General features: G+C 37.8%; 1 protein-coding gene across 1 annotated transcript in view; it reads right to left on the reverse strand.

Annotated features, from left to right (window-relative positions):
* The window catches only part of DOCK2 (dedicator of cytokinesis 2), a 197,169-nt gene that overhangs the window by 166,566 nt on the left and 15,186 nt on the right, over positions 1-15,417 (reverse strand). Inside the window, exons 8-21 of the mRNA XM_086470823.1 lie at positions 14,688-14,842; positions 13,988-14,069; positions 13,388-13,523; positions 12,738-12,813; positions 11,662-11,738; positions 11,120-11,245; positions 10,142-10,266; positions 7,220-7,318; positions 5,668-5,740; positions 5,488-5,591; positions 2,880-3,063; positions 2,678-2,775; positions 1,570-1,659; positions 1,218-1,318 (exon numbers count right to left, since the gene is read on the reverse strand). Coding sequence (XP_086326949.1) covers positions 1,218-1,318; positions 1,570-1,659; positions 2,678-2,775; positions 2,880-3,063; positions 5,488-5,591; positions 5,668-5,740; positions 7,220-7,318; positions 10,142-10,266; positions 11,120-11,245; positions 11,662-11,738; positions 12,738-12,813; positions 13,388-13,523; positions 13,988-14,069; positions 14,688-14,842 — 1,526 coding nt within the window. The remainder of the gene's footprint in view (positions 1-1,217; positions 1,319-1,569; positions 1,660-2,677; positions 2,776-2,879; positions 3,064-5,487; positions 5,592-5,667; positions 5,741-7,219; positions 7,319-10,141; positions 10,267-11,119; positions 11,246-11,661; positions 11,739-12,737; positions 12,814-13,387; positions 13,524-13,987; positions 14,070-14,687; positions 14,843-15,417) is intronic.

The raw sequence follows: 15,417 nt of genomic DNA on the forward strand, positions 1-15,417 counted from the left end.
TCTTCCCCGCAGGACTGTTCTCAATCCACTCATCCCCCAGCCTGTGTCTGTGCTTGGGATTGCCCTGACCCAGGGGCAGGACCTTGCACTTGGCCTTGTTGAACTTCATGAGGTTCACACGGTCCCACTTCTCCAGCCTGTCCAGCTCTCTCTGGATGGCCTCCCTTCCCTCCAGCGTGTTGACTGCACTGCACAGCTTGGTGTCATCCACAAACTTGCGGAGAGAGTGATACAAGATATCCTCAACTATTCCAAACCTTCAGCTAAGGTCTTCCATCTATTATTCATATCCCAAATTAAAGTTCTGCTTCAATCTGCCACCCCATTAAGTTGCCAGAACAAGACTTCAGGTAGATGAAAAAAAAAAAAAAAACCCATCTATCCTGATATAGCACTAACTGACGATGTTATCTTTCTTCATAATTCAAAGTGATTTTATCCTACCATCATCCGCAAAAACTTTTTTAAAATAAAGCAGCAATCCAGTATTAAATTTACTGTACAACATGTCTCCACAGTATTTATTCTCTTCTATGAACCCATGTGTTCCCATGTGGGCATTACCTAGTAGCTGCAAAAATTAAAAAAAAATTGAAAAACCAAAAGCCTGTCCACCTGCCCACTGGCATGACCACATAACAAATACTAAGACTCCAATTCACCACAGACCACGTAACAAATACCAAAAATTCCAGTTCACTGCACTGAAACCCTTGTGGTGCAACATCAGGCTGTGAACTACATATGACAGTTCCCAAATAATTTTTTTTCCCCATGAGTTTGTTTCCTGTAAAAGAATATGTGGAAACCTATATAAATGGGTTAAGGATATCCTCTAGTCCTCACTTAGGGCATTTCAGGCTAAGTCCAGGAATGTAAAGGGAGAGGCTTTACAGCAAAGAATCTTTTGACAGATTTGACAGGATACAGGTGAAGTGCTCAGACACAGCAAGAGAAAACGAATGCCAAAGAGTCATTTAACCCCAAATCATTTACTATTTGTCAATTAACTCTACTTATAATCATGTGTCTCTCACAGACAGGTTTCCAGGTAAGCAAACAGTGGCATCAAAACAACAGTCACCACTAATTATGAGAAAAGTCACAAACAGGATTTACTATCTTTAATGTTATGATAGAGGTCTTAAAAAAAAAAAACTAAAAAAAAAAAAAAAAAACCCAAAAAACAGAGAAAGAAGAACAGAAAATAAACTTACTTGTATGCCAATGTTGCACTAAAATGCTGTTGGATATACGCTTCCAAAACAGTGTTAAAATGTTGAAACTTACGGTCTGCAATAAGTCCTATGATATATATCTACACAGACATGGACATGATTAGCATTTTTCATAAAGTCACATTTTATATTTAAGTATTAGTCGTCTTAGGTATTTTTGATAATCCATTATTTAAGAGTTTTTAAAGAAATTTGCTTTTCAGTCAAATAGCAATGTTCCATCTGTTCTATGGAGATTTTAAGACTAGTTCCCTGAAATAAACAACTAGATAGCTCAAACTTATAGGGTTCTTTTCTTTGACAAATAAAATCCTTCAGTGCTGATTCTTACCAGTGCATCAAAGACAAGGATGTCATACTCATTACTGTGGGAATGTTCCATCATGATGTTAAACAGGGCATCCAGCGTGTCTTGAAGAAACTATAGAACAACATGAAATGACAAACTGGCAACCAATTCAACCTGAAAACCTCACAAGTCAGTTTTCAGGCAGTAGACTTGGTTTCTCTCAAGTTAAGAATTTTAGAGGCCTTCACTGAAACTTCAATTCAGAAAACATTTCTGAGGATTTAGGCTCTAGTTCCTTTAATTTTAAGAACCTACATCCTCAGACACATGAGCAATCAATAATACATGCTTAGCTCAAAGCTTATGGAAAACCTAAAAATATTATATACATGACATTCCTAGTTCCCTAGTGATACAGATTAGTAGTTGCTATTTTCACATTATGATTAAAAACACACTTCACACTTCTGTGGTTTGATTCAAAGCTCACTTTAAATCAAAATATCTCAGTGCCTTGAGACCCAAATCTTTGTTTAGTTCAAAAAAAATATATTTTTTTTTTTAAGTTCTCCTTCCTCCTTCTCTCCTGAGATGCCTTCATACCCTATCAAGTTGTACAATAAAATTTTCTGTGAATGTTCAAAATTAAAGTTTACCTGTGACGTGTGTAAGCACCTGACCAAGGCAGTAATAACTCCAAATAATATTCTTGGTATTGAATTCTCCATTCATGCACAAAATTTCCAGCAAAATAAAACAACAGAAAGCAGAAAAGGATCCTAATGAATTAACTGCCAGCAACTCCAGTAATCTTGCAGGTCTCTGCAGCCTACCAGTAGCCAATACCATAGATGTTTGGAAGTAATAAGCAGAAAAAAGATGGCTAACACCATTAAGAACCCTGTCCAGGTGCTTGCTTCCTCTAAGGAAGAGCTTTGCTCATGTCTTTTGCAAGCCATCCCCAACAAAGGCATTACACTGAATGACACCCATAAAAGAAGGTGTAACTGACAGGCTTTTCCAAGTTCCTGTGGTTCCTGTAACTGACCCTCACGTCTCTTTCTTTTTGAAACAATGCAGCATTTTTTCTGCTCTGGCATGACAGGACATACAGAATAACTACTATTAGAATAACTATACAAAACTATACCTTCACAACTTCCTCTCCATCCACAATCTTCAGTTTTTCCAGGTTCTCCTGAAGCAGCTCTGGCTTCATACGCCACTTCAAGAGTCCTAGTAAGCCCACTAATAAAAAATAAATGGGCAGACATTAAAATTTAAGATGTGAGGTATCATTTGTGCAAGCGTCTTCTTTCTAAAACTTCTACTTCTGTTGAGAAGATACATACCATTCTGAGTTAACTTCGTAGAACAAACAAGAGTTGAAATATAAAATGCATCTCGGGAGCTTACTGAAAGCCCCCCTACAAGACTCGAGTTCCTAACTATGGTTGCTCCTTTATTTTCTACGTGCTGACGAGTAGAAGGTAATGCCAAATAAGCACCAGCATCCTCCATTTTTTTACTGTCCCCCTGAAAAAACAACATACCATTTATTACATATTTCACATCACTGGATTTAAAATTCGACTTATTTTGTAATTTCTACAGCAGGAAATAAAAAGCTATGTTTCTATGGACTCAAATGCATGCGCTGAAGGATAAAGAATAGCCAAGTCCCATCATGGTGTGTACAGGTAAACCAGGAGCCCACAGTAGTCAGCAAGAAAGGCTGCAACGAACACACAGGGAAAATACGACATTGAAATTATAAAGGTGTGTGGTTTATGCAATAAGGAACTACGAGGGGTGACACCACTGGGAGAGTAAAAGCAAGAGCCGGCTTCTCATTAAAATGTCAATAGGTACGGAACAAAATAGACTATTGAGCATCACCTTGAAGACTGGATACAGGATATAGACAACACCGTTACGATGTGTGCACACAATTTAAGAATAGAAAATGGGACCAAAGAGGAAAAGAACAGCAGCACTATTTTAGTATGTCCATTATAACTTAATACCTGGACCTTTAACATAAAAGATTAGGGCATGGTAAGTTTATATTTTAAATTAGACAATATGATGCAGTAGCTGACACATACATGAAAGAATTTATGCTTTTCAGTGGAATGAACAGTAGAAAAACAGAGAGCCAAGAGGTATTTTTCACTCCTGTATTTCATTAAGTTGCATGCCAAAACCCTCAGATTTTTATATGTCTCAACTCTTGATTCATGCCCCAGACAAGAAAGCAGTTTTTAGACAAAGACAATAAAAATCATACTCCTCACTGTTTAGAGAATATAATTGTTCTTAAAAAAAACTACTGAAGAAAGTTTCCCCAATGAGTTTATGAGCTCTGTCACTTAAGGCTACAGCAGCATGACAGATCTGACTCAATTGCAGATCCTTAGTTTACAATTGTGCAGAAAAAGCAGTTACAAAAACCATAATCTAGAATGATTTTATGAAGTTTTGGGGTTGTATCCAATTCAGTGACTGGTAGGTGTGCAGTCTCTACTTCCTATCAAACAAGAAGCAAGGTTAAAAATTTACTAGAAAGAGACTCAGGAAGACAAAAGGCAAAATCCTTATGCAACAAAACAGACAGCATTACTAACTTTTATAACCGTAACAACCTTGACAAATAATTACTTCTCACAATTTCTGCAACCAGAAGAGAATATTGACTTCCTTTTTTTGAGACAATTTAGACAGACAATGGGGAAAAGACTTGAAATTTTGATCCAGAAGTATCTCAAAGATTCAATGCCTGAAGGCAGTGAAAATAAAGTACGTTGTTTAAACTTTGCAGTTTTCAAATTACTTATTTTGAGAGGCCAGATGTACGACTGTTTAAAACACTTACAGCTTACCATTACTGTTTTTAATACTAGAAGATGCAAACTGATGTCACAAAATCTGTCTGTTTCTCCCCAGTATAAACTAGGTCAACTTCATTTAGCACTTCTCATATGCTGCCACTTAAGGAAAAAAATACCAGGTTGATGCAGGAACAAATTAGATGGAATTTCATAACCAACATTAACTACACAGACAACACGATTGTTATTTTCCTTCTGGTCTAAGTATTTATCAATGGTGATATCAGTAAAGAGAAGGTAAGTAACAATACACTGGCATTAATCTTCGTTAGAGTACCTAAACACTTCAATTTAGTAGTATGCATCTCACTTGCCATTACTGTGATGGCAAACTAGCTTACTGAAACGAGGTCTAAGAAATACCTGAAGTAAAAATTCTTCTGTATGTAAAGTGATTTCTGGTTCTTAGCTCCTGCTAGACACTATTCTCCATGGGGAAAAACCAAAACAAAACAAACATAAAGGCAGCAAAAAAAACCCAACCTCAACCACCAACAAAAAACAACTCTTGACACACCTGTTCCTTGCTTCAGCTCACAAAGTCAAAAATGCTACCTGTGTCCAGTCAGGGCTAGCCAAAACTATTCCTCATGTCCAAAATCAAATTCCTGAAGCTTTCGCTTTTGTACCTGAGTAACTACACAGGGCAGTTTAAAACAACCAGTTCCCTCAGACTACATTCTGGTTATTCATGTGACAAAGATTCTAAAGGAATCAAAACAACACTTTTCCTCCCACTTTACAAGACTAATGGTACACGTCCAGCTACTGAGCTTTAGCATGACTTCCTCTGTGCTACAGAAGGCCAAAAGCACAAACTTAGTAAAAACAGCAGGAAGAGTAACCATCTCTCATTGTGCTGAGGTAACACCTCTAACTAAAACTTAGAAGAAGGCTTACTGACCATGGGACAAGTGACATTTTTTTTTTTTCAGATGAAAACCATAATATTTATTGGTGATAGTGCTAGATCAATTTTATTATTCTAAGAAAACAAACAATACAGTGCAAGACAAGGGTGTGAAAAAAAGGTGTCTTGTAGGAGAAAGAGAAAAAATTGTTCCAATACCTTTAGGACTAACAAATCATGGGTGCCATCTTGAAGAGTTGTTCCATCCTCCTTCATTAATCTGATGTAGGCCATTGCAAAATTCTTTTCTCCTTTATCTTTAGCTGCAAAGCAAAGTCTTCTCAGTTGACCACCCATCAATGAATTAAAAATTCACTGAAGTAAAAATTCCCTACTTACACTCTTGAGATGACCTGTGTCTGAACATGAAGCGCAGATGTATCCTTTGCATGTCTTCAATAGGGACTGCTACCTGTTGTAAAACCAGAAAATAATGAAGAGTTATGGGGGTGTGGGGGAAGTGGTTTCACCTGCAATGAGCTCCTATTTTAGAATAAGCAAGCACCAATTCTCTGGCTCCATAATGACTTTCACAGACCATTTAAAACTACTAAGCCCGATCACAGCAGCAGCAGTAGTGGCTGATAAGCAATTATCTATTAGACTTGCTTAAAGTCTAGCACCACCAAAGAAATGAAGCACCGAACCCAGTGAGTTAAAGTACACAGGTTCTTGTACAACAGAAAATAAGCACCCTGCAGTCTCACTAGTTACCCTGATAACCATATAGAATTATGCAACACCTCTGCACTATGAAACTTCCACATTTCATATACCTATATTAATGACCAATTTAATAAACAGGTGAAAAAGGTAAGAAAACTCTAGCAAAATAAGTATATTTTTGTGATTAATTTCAGTTTCAAAGCCTTGAGCAGAATCCCAGGAATTTCTGACTGCTTTATTCTTAAAGTAGCATACCTACTTATAGCAAATATAAATATAGCAACAAAATAGGGCAATTGCATAAGCACAAATCTTTATATTATCAAGTTTATAGGTCTAAAAATTTAAAGACTTTTACTCCTTTGCATACATTCACAACATCCCTATATATTTCTTACTGCATAGCACTCCACATTAACTACACTTTTCAAAATGATCTACTGTCAATGATTCTGCATAAAGGTCTGAATTACAGAATAATTTTTAAAAGAAACTAGTATATTAAGCAAAAAACAGAATGGGTCAATATTTTCAAAACAACAAGTGAGCTTGTTTCAAATCACACTTCCATTCACTCCCTGTCCTGCCCAATCTCAGCAACACATCTTAGTGTAATAATTGCCGTCTTGTCATACATGGCAATGTCTTCCACAGTCATCTTCAAAAAAATCATGCTTGCTAGCAAGCTTGAGATAAGCTTTATAAGAACTACTTCTGGAAGCTTCTGGGCATATTTCCAATGAATGACATTAAAGCTAGATTAGATAATTATTGGTGCATCTCTAAAGAAATCCAAGACAGCTTTTTCCTCTCTAAAATCATATTTGGGGTGGGGGTGGTCTGTTGTTTTGGTTTGAGTGGCTTCTTAAAAAAAAAAAAATAAAATAAAAACATCACACAATTGAAGGTTCTCATCTCCCTTGTTTCACTGCAATGGAACAAATGCAGTATTTCATTTTTGATGAGCCACGTTAGGACATAAGGTTATCTAAGATGACCTCATTTGTTTTGCTAAACAAAATCTTAACATCCTTTTCTAGGCCAATGTTTTTAAGCCTCAGTAACCGCAGATCGCTAATAACTGACGTACGACCAAGGCTCCAGCCTTCCAGCTGCATCCAGGGCCAAGGCATTTCTCAGGAAAAAGCTGATGCTGTGCCACTTTTCTGTGTGAGGTACCCAGAAACAAAGAGAAAAGAGCAAGTGAGGCGCATCTACGCTGTACCTTCAACGTTTCCATCCACCGTGGCTGTTTGACCTGATAGTACAGAACCGATCGATACTCGCTCACGGGTTTGTCCCCCGCGCCCAAGCAAACAGCATTCTAACAAAAAAGAATGGAAGAAACAATGCTCAGTGCCTCGCGAGGGTCTGTAAATTGCTGTGAATGGAGCAAAGCCGAACGAAGCAGCGCGCCACCCACCCAGAGCCTCCCCCGGCGCCCGTCGCTGCCTGCGGGCGGCAGCTCCCCCTCAGCGCAGGGTCGGCGCGGGCCGAGGCGCGAAGGGATGGCGGCCGCAGCGCCCGGGGCCAGGCAGGCCCCGAGCTCCCAGGGCTTCGCTTCCCGCCCTCGGCCGCGCAGCCATGGCGCCCTCAGAGCGGCAGGTGTGTGCCTGTGAGGCCCCGGGAGCCGAGGCAAACCTCTCCCTGGTTAACGGGCCTCTCCGCTTCGCCAGGCTACCCCAAGGCCCAGCACAGCTCCCGCTTGGAGCCTTGGGAGACCCTGCAGGGGGTCAGGAGCAGCCTGTATTGTGGAGCATGAGGGCTGCCTTGACAAGCAGTTTTGCATTTGGATATGGCGTCATTCAAAATTAAATAATCATGAAAGCACCAACAGAGAGGATGCATTAATATGAAGATACTGCGTTTTCCAGGCCTCTGAACATAATGGAAACAAACATTTCCCATAATTATACTGGACCTACCCGTAGATCCCATTTTACAGGGTTAAAGGTTCTAAGAAGAGCTGGGTGATGAACATATACAGACTTGATTTCTCTCAAACCGACAAATGTAAGTAACCAGGGCATGGTCTCAATTAGTAGAAGAAACACACGAAGTAAAAACAATCTAAACTTCATTATTCCCTTTATTTCTCCATTTACTTTAAAATACTCTGTTCCCGTGGAGTCTCGGAAGTCTGTGGCTGCGTACCAGAGGTGACACCCAAACTAGATGTTGTAGACGCACCAACAGCCTGACCTCCTGCATTTTTTCAACATTTAGAATTTCCCATTCTCTAATGACTATCAGAACTAGTGCAGATCCAACTTAAAGTTTTGATCAAGTTCACAGTTTGTTGAAATCTAGGAATTCGGTTTTAGTGAATCTGTGAAGAGGCTTGGCTGACAGCCATCTTTCCTAGCTGATGGCGGTTGAGGATTGTACATGCAGAGGAACTGCGAATGCTGATAAGCGAAGCAGCAAGATCGCCAACACCAGGCATCAGACATGAAGCTGAAGTGCATGAAAGAAGTAAACTTTAAATTCTCTACTAAAGGCACAGATGAAACTAACCCTATATAGGCCACACTATCTACTGCAAAGGTGCAGTTTTCCTGCTAAAAAATCTGCTGGATCTTAGACGTCTGCTTCAGACACAAGGATGCCTTGTGACAAGAAGAGTGTGATGCTGAAACCTGAAGACGATTTGTAAGGTCCGGTCAGAGTGATTTAACTGCGGAAAGGTATAGGTCTTATCTGTGTGACAGATTTGTCAAGTTTTATGGGCCAACTTGTTTGAATATATTCTGTGACACATTCACTTGGAACAAAAGGCCTTTTACTTGCCACAGTAAATCTAGTGCTAGCTCTTCAACTGGAACTAGTTTCATACCTCAACAGAGGCAGCCAGTTTCCTGTTTAGAGAATATATACTGTTTTCATTCAGGGATAATTAGAAACATAGAAATTAACATAAACTCGTGGGTTTGAAAGTTTACTGGTACTCATTTGTTTTTTAGAGGCTAAAAGGGAAAAACAGTTACTCTTGTAATTACTCGCATTCAGCAGCCTTTCTATTAACTCCTCAAACTTGTTGCTTAAACATGTTGAAGGCATATTACCCACAGAAAGCAGGCATGATTCGAACGTGTATTACAGTTCATAGGCAGGGTTACGAATGCACTGTCTCCTATATTGGGAGAAAGGATGCATCTGCAGAACTGAACATTGATAACATTGGAATGCAAGATTCAATGCATTGCAAGAGGTTAACTTTTTTAAGGCATACTTTGGTATATGTATTTTAAGCATATTGTTTGTGAATAGACAGAATAGAGGTTGCTGAAATTGATTTCACAACAGAGTTCACTGCTGTACATGCAAGTCATATGGTTACGTGGTTTTGTACGTACAGGTAGTACTTTGTAATCCGGGTTACAATTTGTTGTGTGGACCCTAAGCATTAAGTGGGTTTAGGATTTTCCTCATTCAAGCTTTAAATTTAAATTTTAGGTCAAGCATTTAATTGTAGTTCACAGACAGCGAGTCACGTACTACAATGAGTTGCTCCATCTTTATTTTACCTTAAGAAGCATCATTATGATTTCACCCTCATGATCACAGTACTGATATAGTGAACAATTTAAGCTCAGAAAAGGAAAGGCCAAACCCCCCCCTGAATACTGAAGTGATATTAAAAAGCCCTAAGGAAAAGACAAAAATTCCTTAAAACAGAAACAGACAAGCAAAAAGACACTGTAAATATTTGTATTTGTACAGTATCTACACTCCTCTGTTATCACTAATTTAGTTATTTGCCATGTACTTCATTCAAGGAACAATGACCAGTGTTCCTGGCACAAATCAAGTATTTGTTATATAGCAGAAATGGTACTTCTAACATTTTAATGTGCAAATTGAATTCCCCTAGGAATTTCCACAAGAAAAACCCTAGAGTAGGAACGCAGTAATTGTCAGAAACAGCATTTGTTCCTTGACACAGCTAAAACAAGTCATTCAGTGTAATTTCTCATTACAGTTTTTTGCAAGACATTCATAGGACTTTAATAGATGTGTCACTTTAAACATCATAAAACTTGTCAGTCACGAGCTGTCACAAGTGAGGGAACAGCAAGTTTTTGCACAATGGTATAACGTAACTCACATTTCAATGTCCATCATACAGAAAAAAAGAAAAACTTACTGGCATCACTTTTCCTTCTTCATCACAGACACACATTATCACTTCCACATTTCTCTGAGTTGTTTTATTGTATTTATCAAAATCTCCATACAGCAATGTAATATAAATGTCATTTCTTATATCTCCTAAAAAAGAAATTGAAAGGTTAAAAATCCATTAAAATTATATGAGTGCATAGGCTCCACAGAACTTCACAAGAGTACCTGTTTTTCTACAGTGAAACAGATAAAAGGATGTTATTTTCCGTCTGAACTTAAATTTTCATCTCGGTTTTTCTTAGCTAAGACAATTACTATGTGATGCGAAAGGAACCAAATGGGAGTCCTCAAAGTCACTTGAAACAATTCTCGTCCTGCACTGACACCTGCTGGTGAGGTGACGGGTGATGCATTACTGAATTTTCCCCAAATACACAGCTCTCTAGAGGGAGCTTCATTTCTTAATTTTCTTCTGTGAACAAATTAGTGATTTCTTTCAAAAGAAGTTTCGAGATTTGAATTCGGGGGGGGGGGGGGTATGTGTGTTTGTTTTTACAAAAGGAGCACTGCAGACTGTGGCTTAATTGGAAAATATGCAACCATAAATCCAAAAAAATCAAGAGACTGTAAACTCATGTTTACTATATGTTATTATTAAAAGACAGTGATAAATTACAATAAAAATAAGGTTACTTTAAAAATCAAGTAAACACTCACCATAATCTACTTAAAGACAAGAAAACTATGTACAAAGAGCTGGGATTATCTCTCACTGGCTTGATTTGATTTTTTCTGTTTAAATACTACAAAATACTTTGCAAGGATTTCACTGGTTTATATAAGATTCTAATATTGGAACAAAACTTACCATGAAGAGTGAATTCTAAAGACCCCCTGAGTTACCCATTACAGAAGTAACTAAGGCTGCAGATGATGCTCATTTACCAGGGAATGAAAAAAAAAAAAATCCACTCCTATTGCAGAACAAAGCACCTCCTACCTGGCATGATTATTTCAGGAAATCCTAGCTTTCTAGCAACAACTGTGGTTCTGTCTACAAGATGTGGATAGTCCTTCCTAGTTTGAATCACATCTCCCACAAGCATTTTCACAGTTACCCAGAGACCTATTAAGAGAAAAAGAAAAATAAATTATATTTGTGATAAGGAAAAAAACCAAACCAAACTACAACAAAACAAACAAAAAAAACCAAACTAACAAAAAACCGCTCTTCAGATGATTGCCTTTTCTACCCAACAAACCGGTGATAAGAATTCACTTTCACCACTTCCTTTAGCTCAAAGCAAAAGCCCTATAATACAAAAGTCTAGCTACTAATTTAAATAGCCTCCAAGATTCTGCAACAAACTGATGATTCTTCGCTTCCAGCTTCAAAGTTGACCCACCTCCATGATGGTGCTACAAGTCTAACATAAAAGCCTTTCGCTAAAATGTAAACAATATAAAATAAAGTTCCACAGAAAGTCCTTGTCACTTTACTTTAAAAATAAATAAATAATAATTTTTAAAGTTCTACTTTACCTTGTCCACCACTGTCTCCTTTTGACGCAGTGACTTTGCTTAGGAGACTGTGTAAAAAGTCATTCTCTGCCACTACCCTGCAGGAGAAAAAACAATGTCTACTAGGAATTAAGTGCTAGATACATCAAATACCATTCAGAACATAGATGACAAACAGCCCCAGTCCTCTTTGCTGTACTTGACCTTGTTATGATATGTTCTGTAATTACATTATCTCTCACTTCAAGTTGCAGACCACTTACATTAAGCTTACGCATAATCTGAAGTGAAAAAGATTAAATCGACAACTTTAGGAAGGGCATTTTGTGACAGACTGACAATGTGAAAGCTTATCATTTTGTAGGAACACACCACGTGAATGTATTTACCAACGTGCCGCTCCGGTCCACTCTCCATGATAAACAGCCTGACAAATGAATGATTTCTTTTCAGCTACTTTTGACATTAGAAACAAGTTCTCACATAACAAACATGTTGCATCACATGGTAAACAAGTGAAATAATAAACCAGTGTGTCATGCTTGGGTCTTTTAGACAAAGTTGTTCTCCATAGCACATAGTAGCAGTGCTATGTAGACGGCCCAAATATATTTCCAGTCAATACTGGCATCTCAGCTTCTGAGCTGTATCACATTTTTAGGCAGCTGATCTGGCATTTCTTTTAAACATACTCGATGTATGACAATTCAACTACTTTTTAACTGAAACCAAATTTTTACTCAGATTGTTTTCAAATTCTGAACAGAATCAAGCACATAAATTACTAGTTATCCATACTTGTAAAGCTTACTGTTGAGTATGTGTAACTATTTATACTTTTGTTAAATAGGACATGGTACCAGCTGTCTGAAGGAGCACACTCATCGGAATATACATTCATTTAACATGCTGTGGAACCCCTGTCAAGTCTTAAATGCCTTTTAAAGTGATACTTAAATAGTTAGCACTATTACAACATAAAATTATTAAAAGGAAGACTTATTTTTTCTTGAACATTTTACAGATTGTTTCAGCCAAAGAGATACAGAAATATTTTTGTGCATGTTTAAAAAAAAAGATATCTATGACTGTCTTACGGGTGAAAGGGAATGAAATGCTGCTTTTCTTCATCACTTTCAGCTTTTCCTTTTATGATATCTGTAATATCCATAACTAGAAGAGTAGAAGAAAAATCATCAAAACATATAACAACATTGCAAAAAAGCTTCTCATATCTATGAATGATGTACATTACCGTTCTTGTGTGCAAGGTAAATACAGATTTTTCACTAGCAAGCAGTGTAGCCCAATAGGGGTAGGTTCATGGAGCAGAACATTTACCACAAAGTCCACACTACAAACATGACGTTGTGTAAAGAGGTAATTACTTCAGACGAGTTGGTCTAATCCTGTCAATACAGGTATGAGAGCACTGGTGGTCCTCTGGGAACATAACCACTGGTTTCATTTCTTCTGCAAGGAATTTATTACTATCCTCTGGTACTGTGCTTTCATTTGCACTGCATAGCAGCAAGTATGAATTATTAGGAAATTAAATTCAAAAGCACATTTCTGACCTGGACTAAAATGCTAGTGTAGGTGCAGTCTTTATGGGCTTAGAAAATTAAATATGGAAGATAGTTGATACAGCTGTTTTGTATTCTGACATGTCTTGGTAGAGATGGTCCCGAGTTGGCAAGTATCCCTGGGGTCCTGCTTCAGATACCGCACCGGAAACATCAGTTACCTGCTACTCCAAAAGGCCGCCTTAGTCCTTGTGTGTATTTCTTTGAGTTACTGTCTTTGAGATCCATCCTTCCAACTCGGACTATTTGACAAACTAAATAAATTTTGTCTCTGCTAAGGTCTTTATTTCCGAGATCCTAAGACATAGATGAAAAAAAAAATAAATATTACTTGGAGAACAACTAAGTCGTGAAATTTAAACAGGACCTCCAGTAATAAATTCAGCCTCATTAATCAATGGGGGGGAAAAAAAACACCAACAAACTGAGCCCACAGAAAGGACGAAAAACTGAACAGTTTAAAGTTTGAAGAAAATGTAATGCAAGATAAATAGAGAAAATGATAGCCATCAAGAAGTACAGCAGATAAAAAAATATCAAGACATCAGTAAATTTATGAGGCAGCAAATTGATTTCAAGAAAAGACATTGAAGCATTGTCACGGCCTTAAAGCACTCAATGACTGGTCATCTTGCTCTGTTTCTAAGAGTACTTCTGCTTCCTTATTCATCTTGCTCAACCTTCAGGAGTTTGATAGTAACCACAGAGAAGGAATAACCCAATTTGCACGTACAAAGGAAGGTAAACTGGAAAACACTTACTGTGAACACTACTTTAAGATTGTTGAGCATATCAATTTCCTTTGGAAAGCCTCTGCTTCCCCATCTCACCAAGTAGTTCTCACTGTTTTGAAGAGAAATACCTTATTGTCATGTGATGTAAAAATTCTTCCCTTTCACAATACATTAAAAACCACAGTAGGTGATTATGCAAATGTTGCATAACAGACAGTAGTCTGTGATGATTGTTTAAATCTAATACCAGACTAAAAAAAAACCATCAGCAAGTTTCAAAAAATAACTTGAACATAAGACAGAATGGCGTGTTTTTCAGACGAAACATTACCATCATCAGTCTGTTTGACGGGAATACTCAACAGAATCTTAATCCAGCTTTCAATTCGGAAGTTACTCCCTTTTTGTGCCCTTCCCCCTGTTTCAGCACTTTACCCCAGACACCACAACATTCCCCATCAAAAATGATCTCTTAACTTTAAACTGCATCTCCAAAATTCTGAAGTGTTCAGTCCAGGAATTACCTATCAAAATACTTGGGATCCCTTCCAGTAGAATTCTTCAGTAGCTGCCAACTAGATCTGTGCACACTTCCCTGTCCTTTTTGGTTTCTTCCTTTTATTTATATAGTCTCTGCATCACTAGCATGTTCACAACTACTTTAATTCATTTTTGGTTGGCTCCTTCTGCTACTCTTTTGAAAATTAAAAAAAAAAAGAAAGCTTACCTTATAACTGTTAATTTCTGTGGATCATACAGTGACATAAAGAGTTCCGCATCCTCTCCAATTCGGCAAACAAAATTCCTCACAAAGACATATAGGCTGTGGGTGGGGGATGAAGACATTCGGGAGTACGATGCATAATCTGGTTGATCCTTAGACTACTCAGAAAAAGGAAAATCATTAGCTAGATCCATGAATTAAAATGGTGGGACACTACAAGCAGTTTCAAGTTTTAATATATGAAACAGTTAATCTTGAAAAATCATAGAAAATTTGGATAAAAATACTTGTTTCCAGCAAATGAGCGTTACCCTGTATATTCCTCTAAAAGACATTGCTTATTAACGCAGACATGACTAGCAAATAAGTTTCTGACCCCCTGCAATGCTTCACCAGTATATCAACATGCTTTGTACTACGAAGCTAGAAAATTAGCAGGTTAGAAGGTGCAGAAGTGACATAGGTATGGAAGATGCCACCTTCCTGTCCAGAGCCTTCACTGTATGCAAGGAGACAAAAAGCTCAGACTGCGTTCTTCAAAACACTGCACCCAAACTAGGGAGCTACCTCCATGGGCAAATAATGAAAGAGCTGATGACAGAGACGCCTTAAACCGATATTTTGTGGTACTTAGTATGAGCAAGAACTTCCTTGGTGTAGGATTCTAATAACATTAACCTTTCCAGGTAGGTGTCTTCTTTTAGAAATGGAAGAGGAATTACTTTATTTTATT

This window comes from Leptosomus discolor, chromosome 10, assembly GCF_034619465.1.
Source record: "Leptosomus discolor isolate bLepDis1 chromosome 10, bLepDis1.hap2, whole genome shotgun sequence".
Taxonomy (NCBI): Eukaryota; Metazoa; Chordata; class Aves; order Leptosomiformes; family Leptosomidae; genus Leptosomus; species Leptosomus discolor.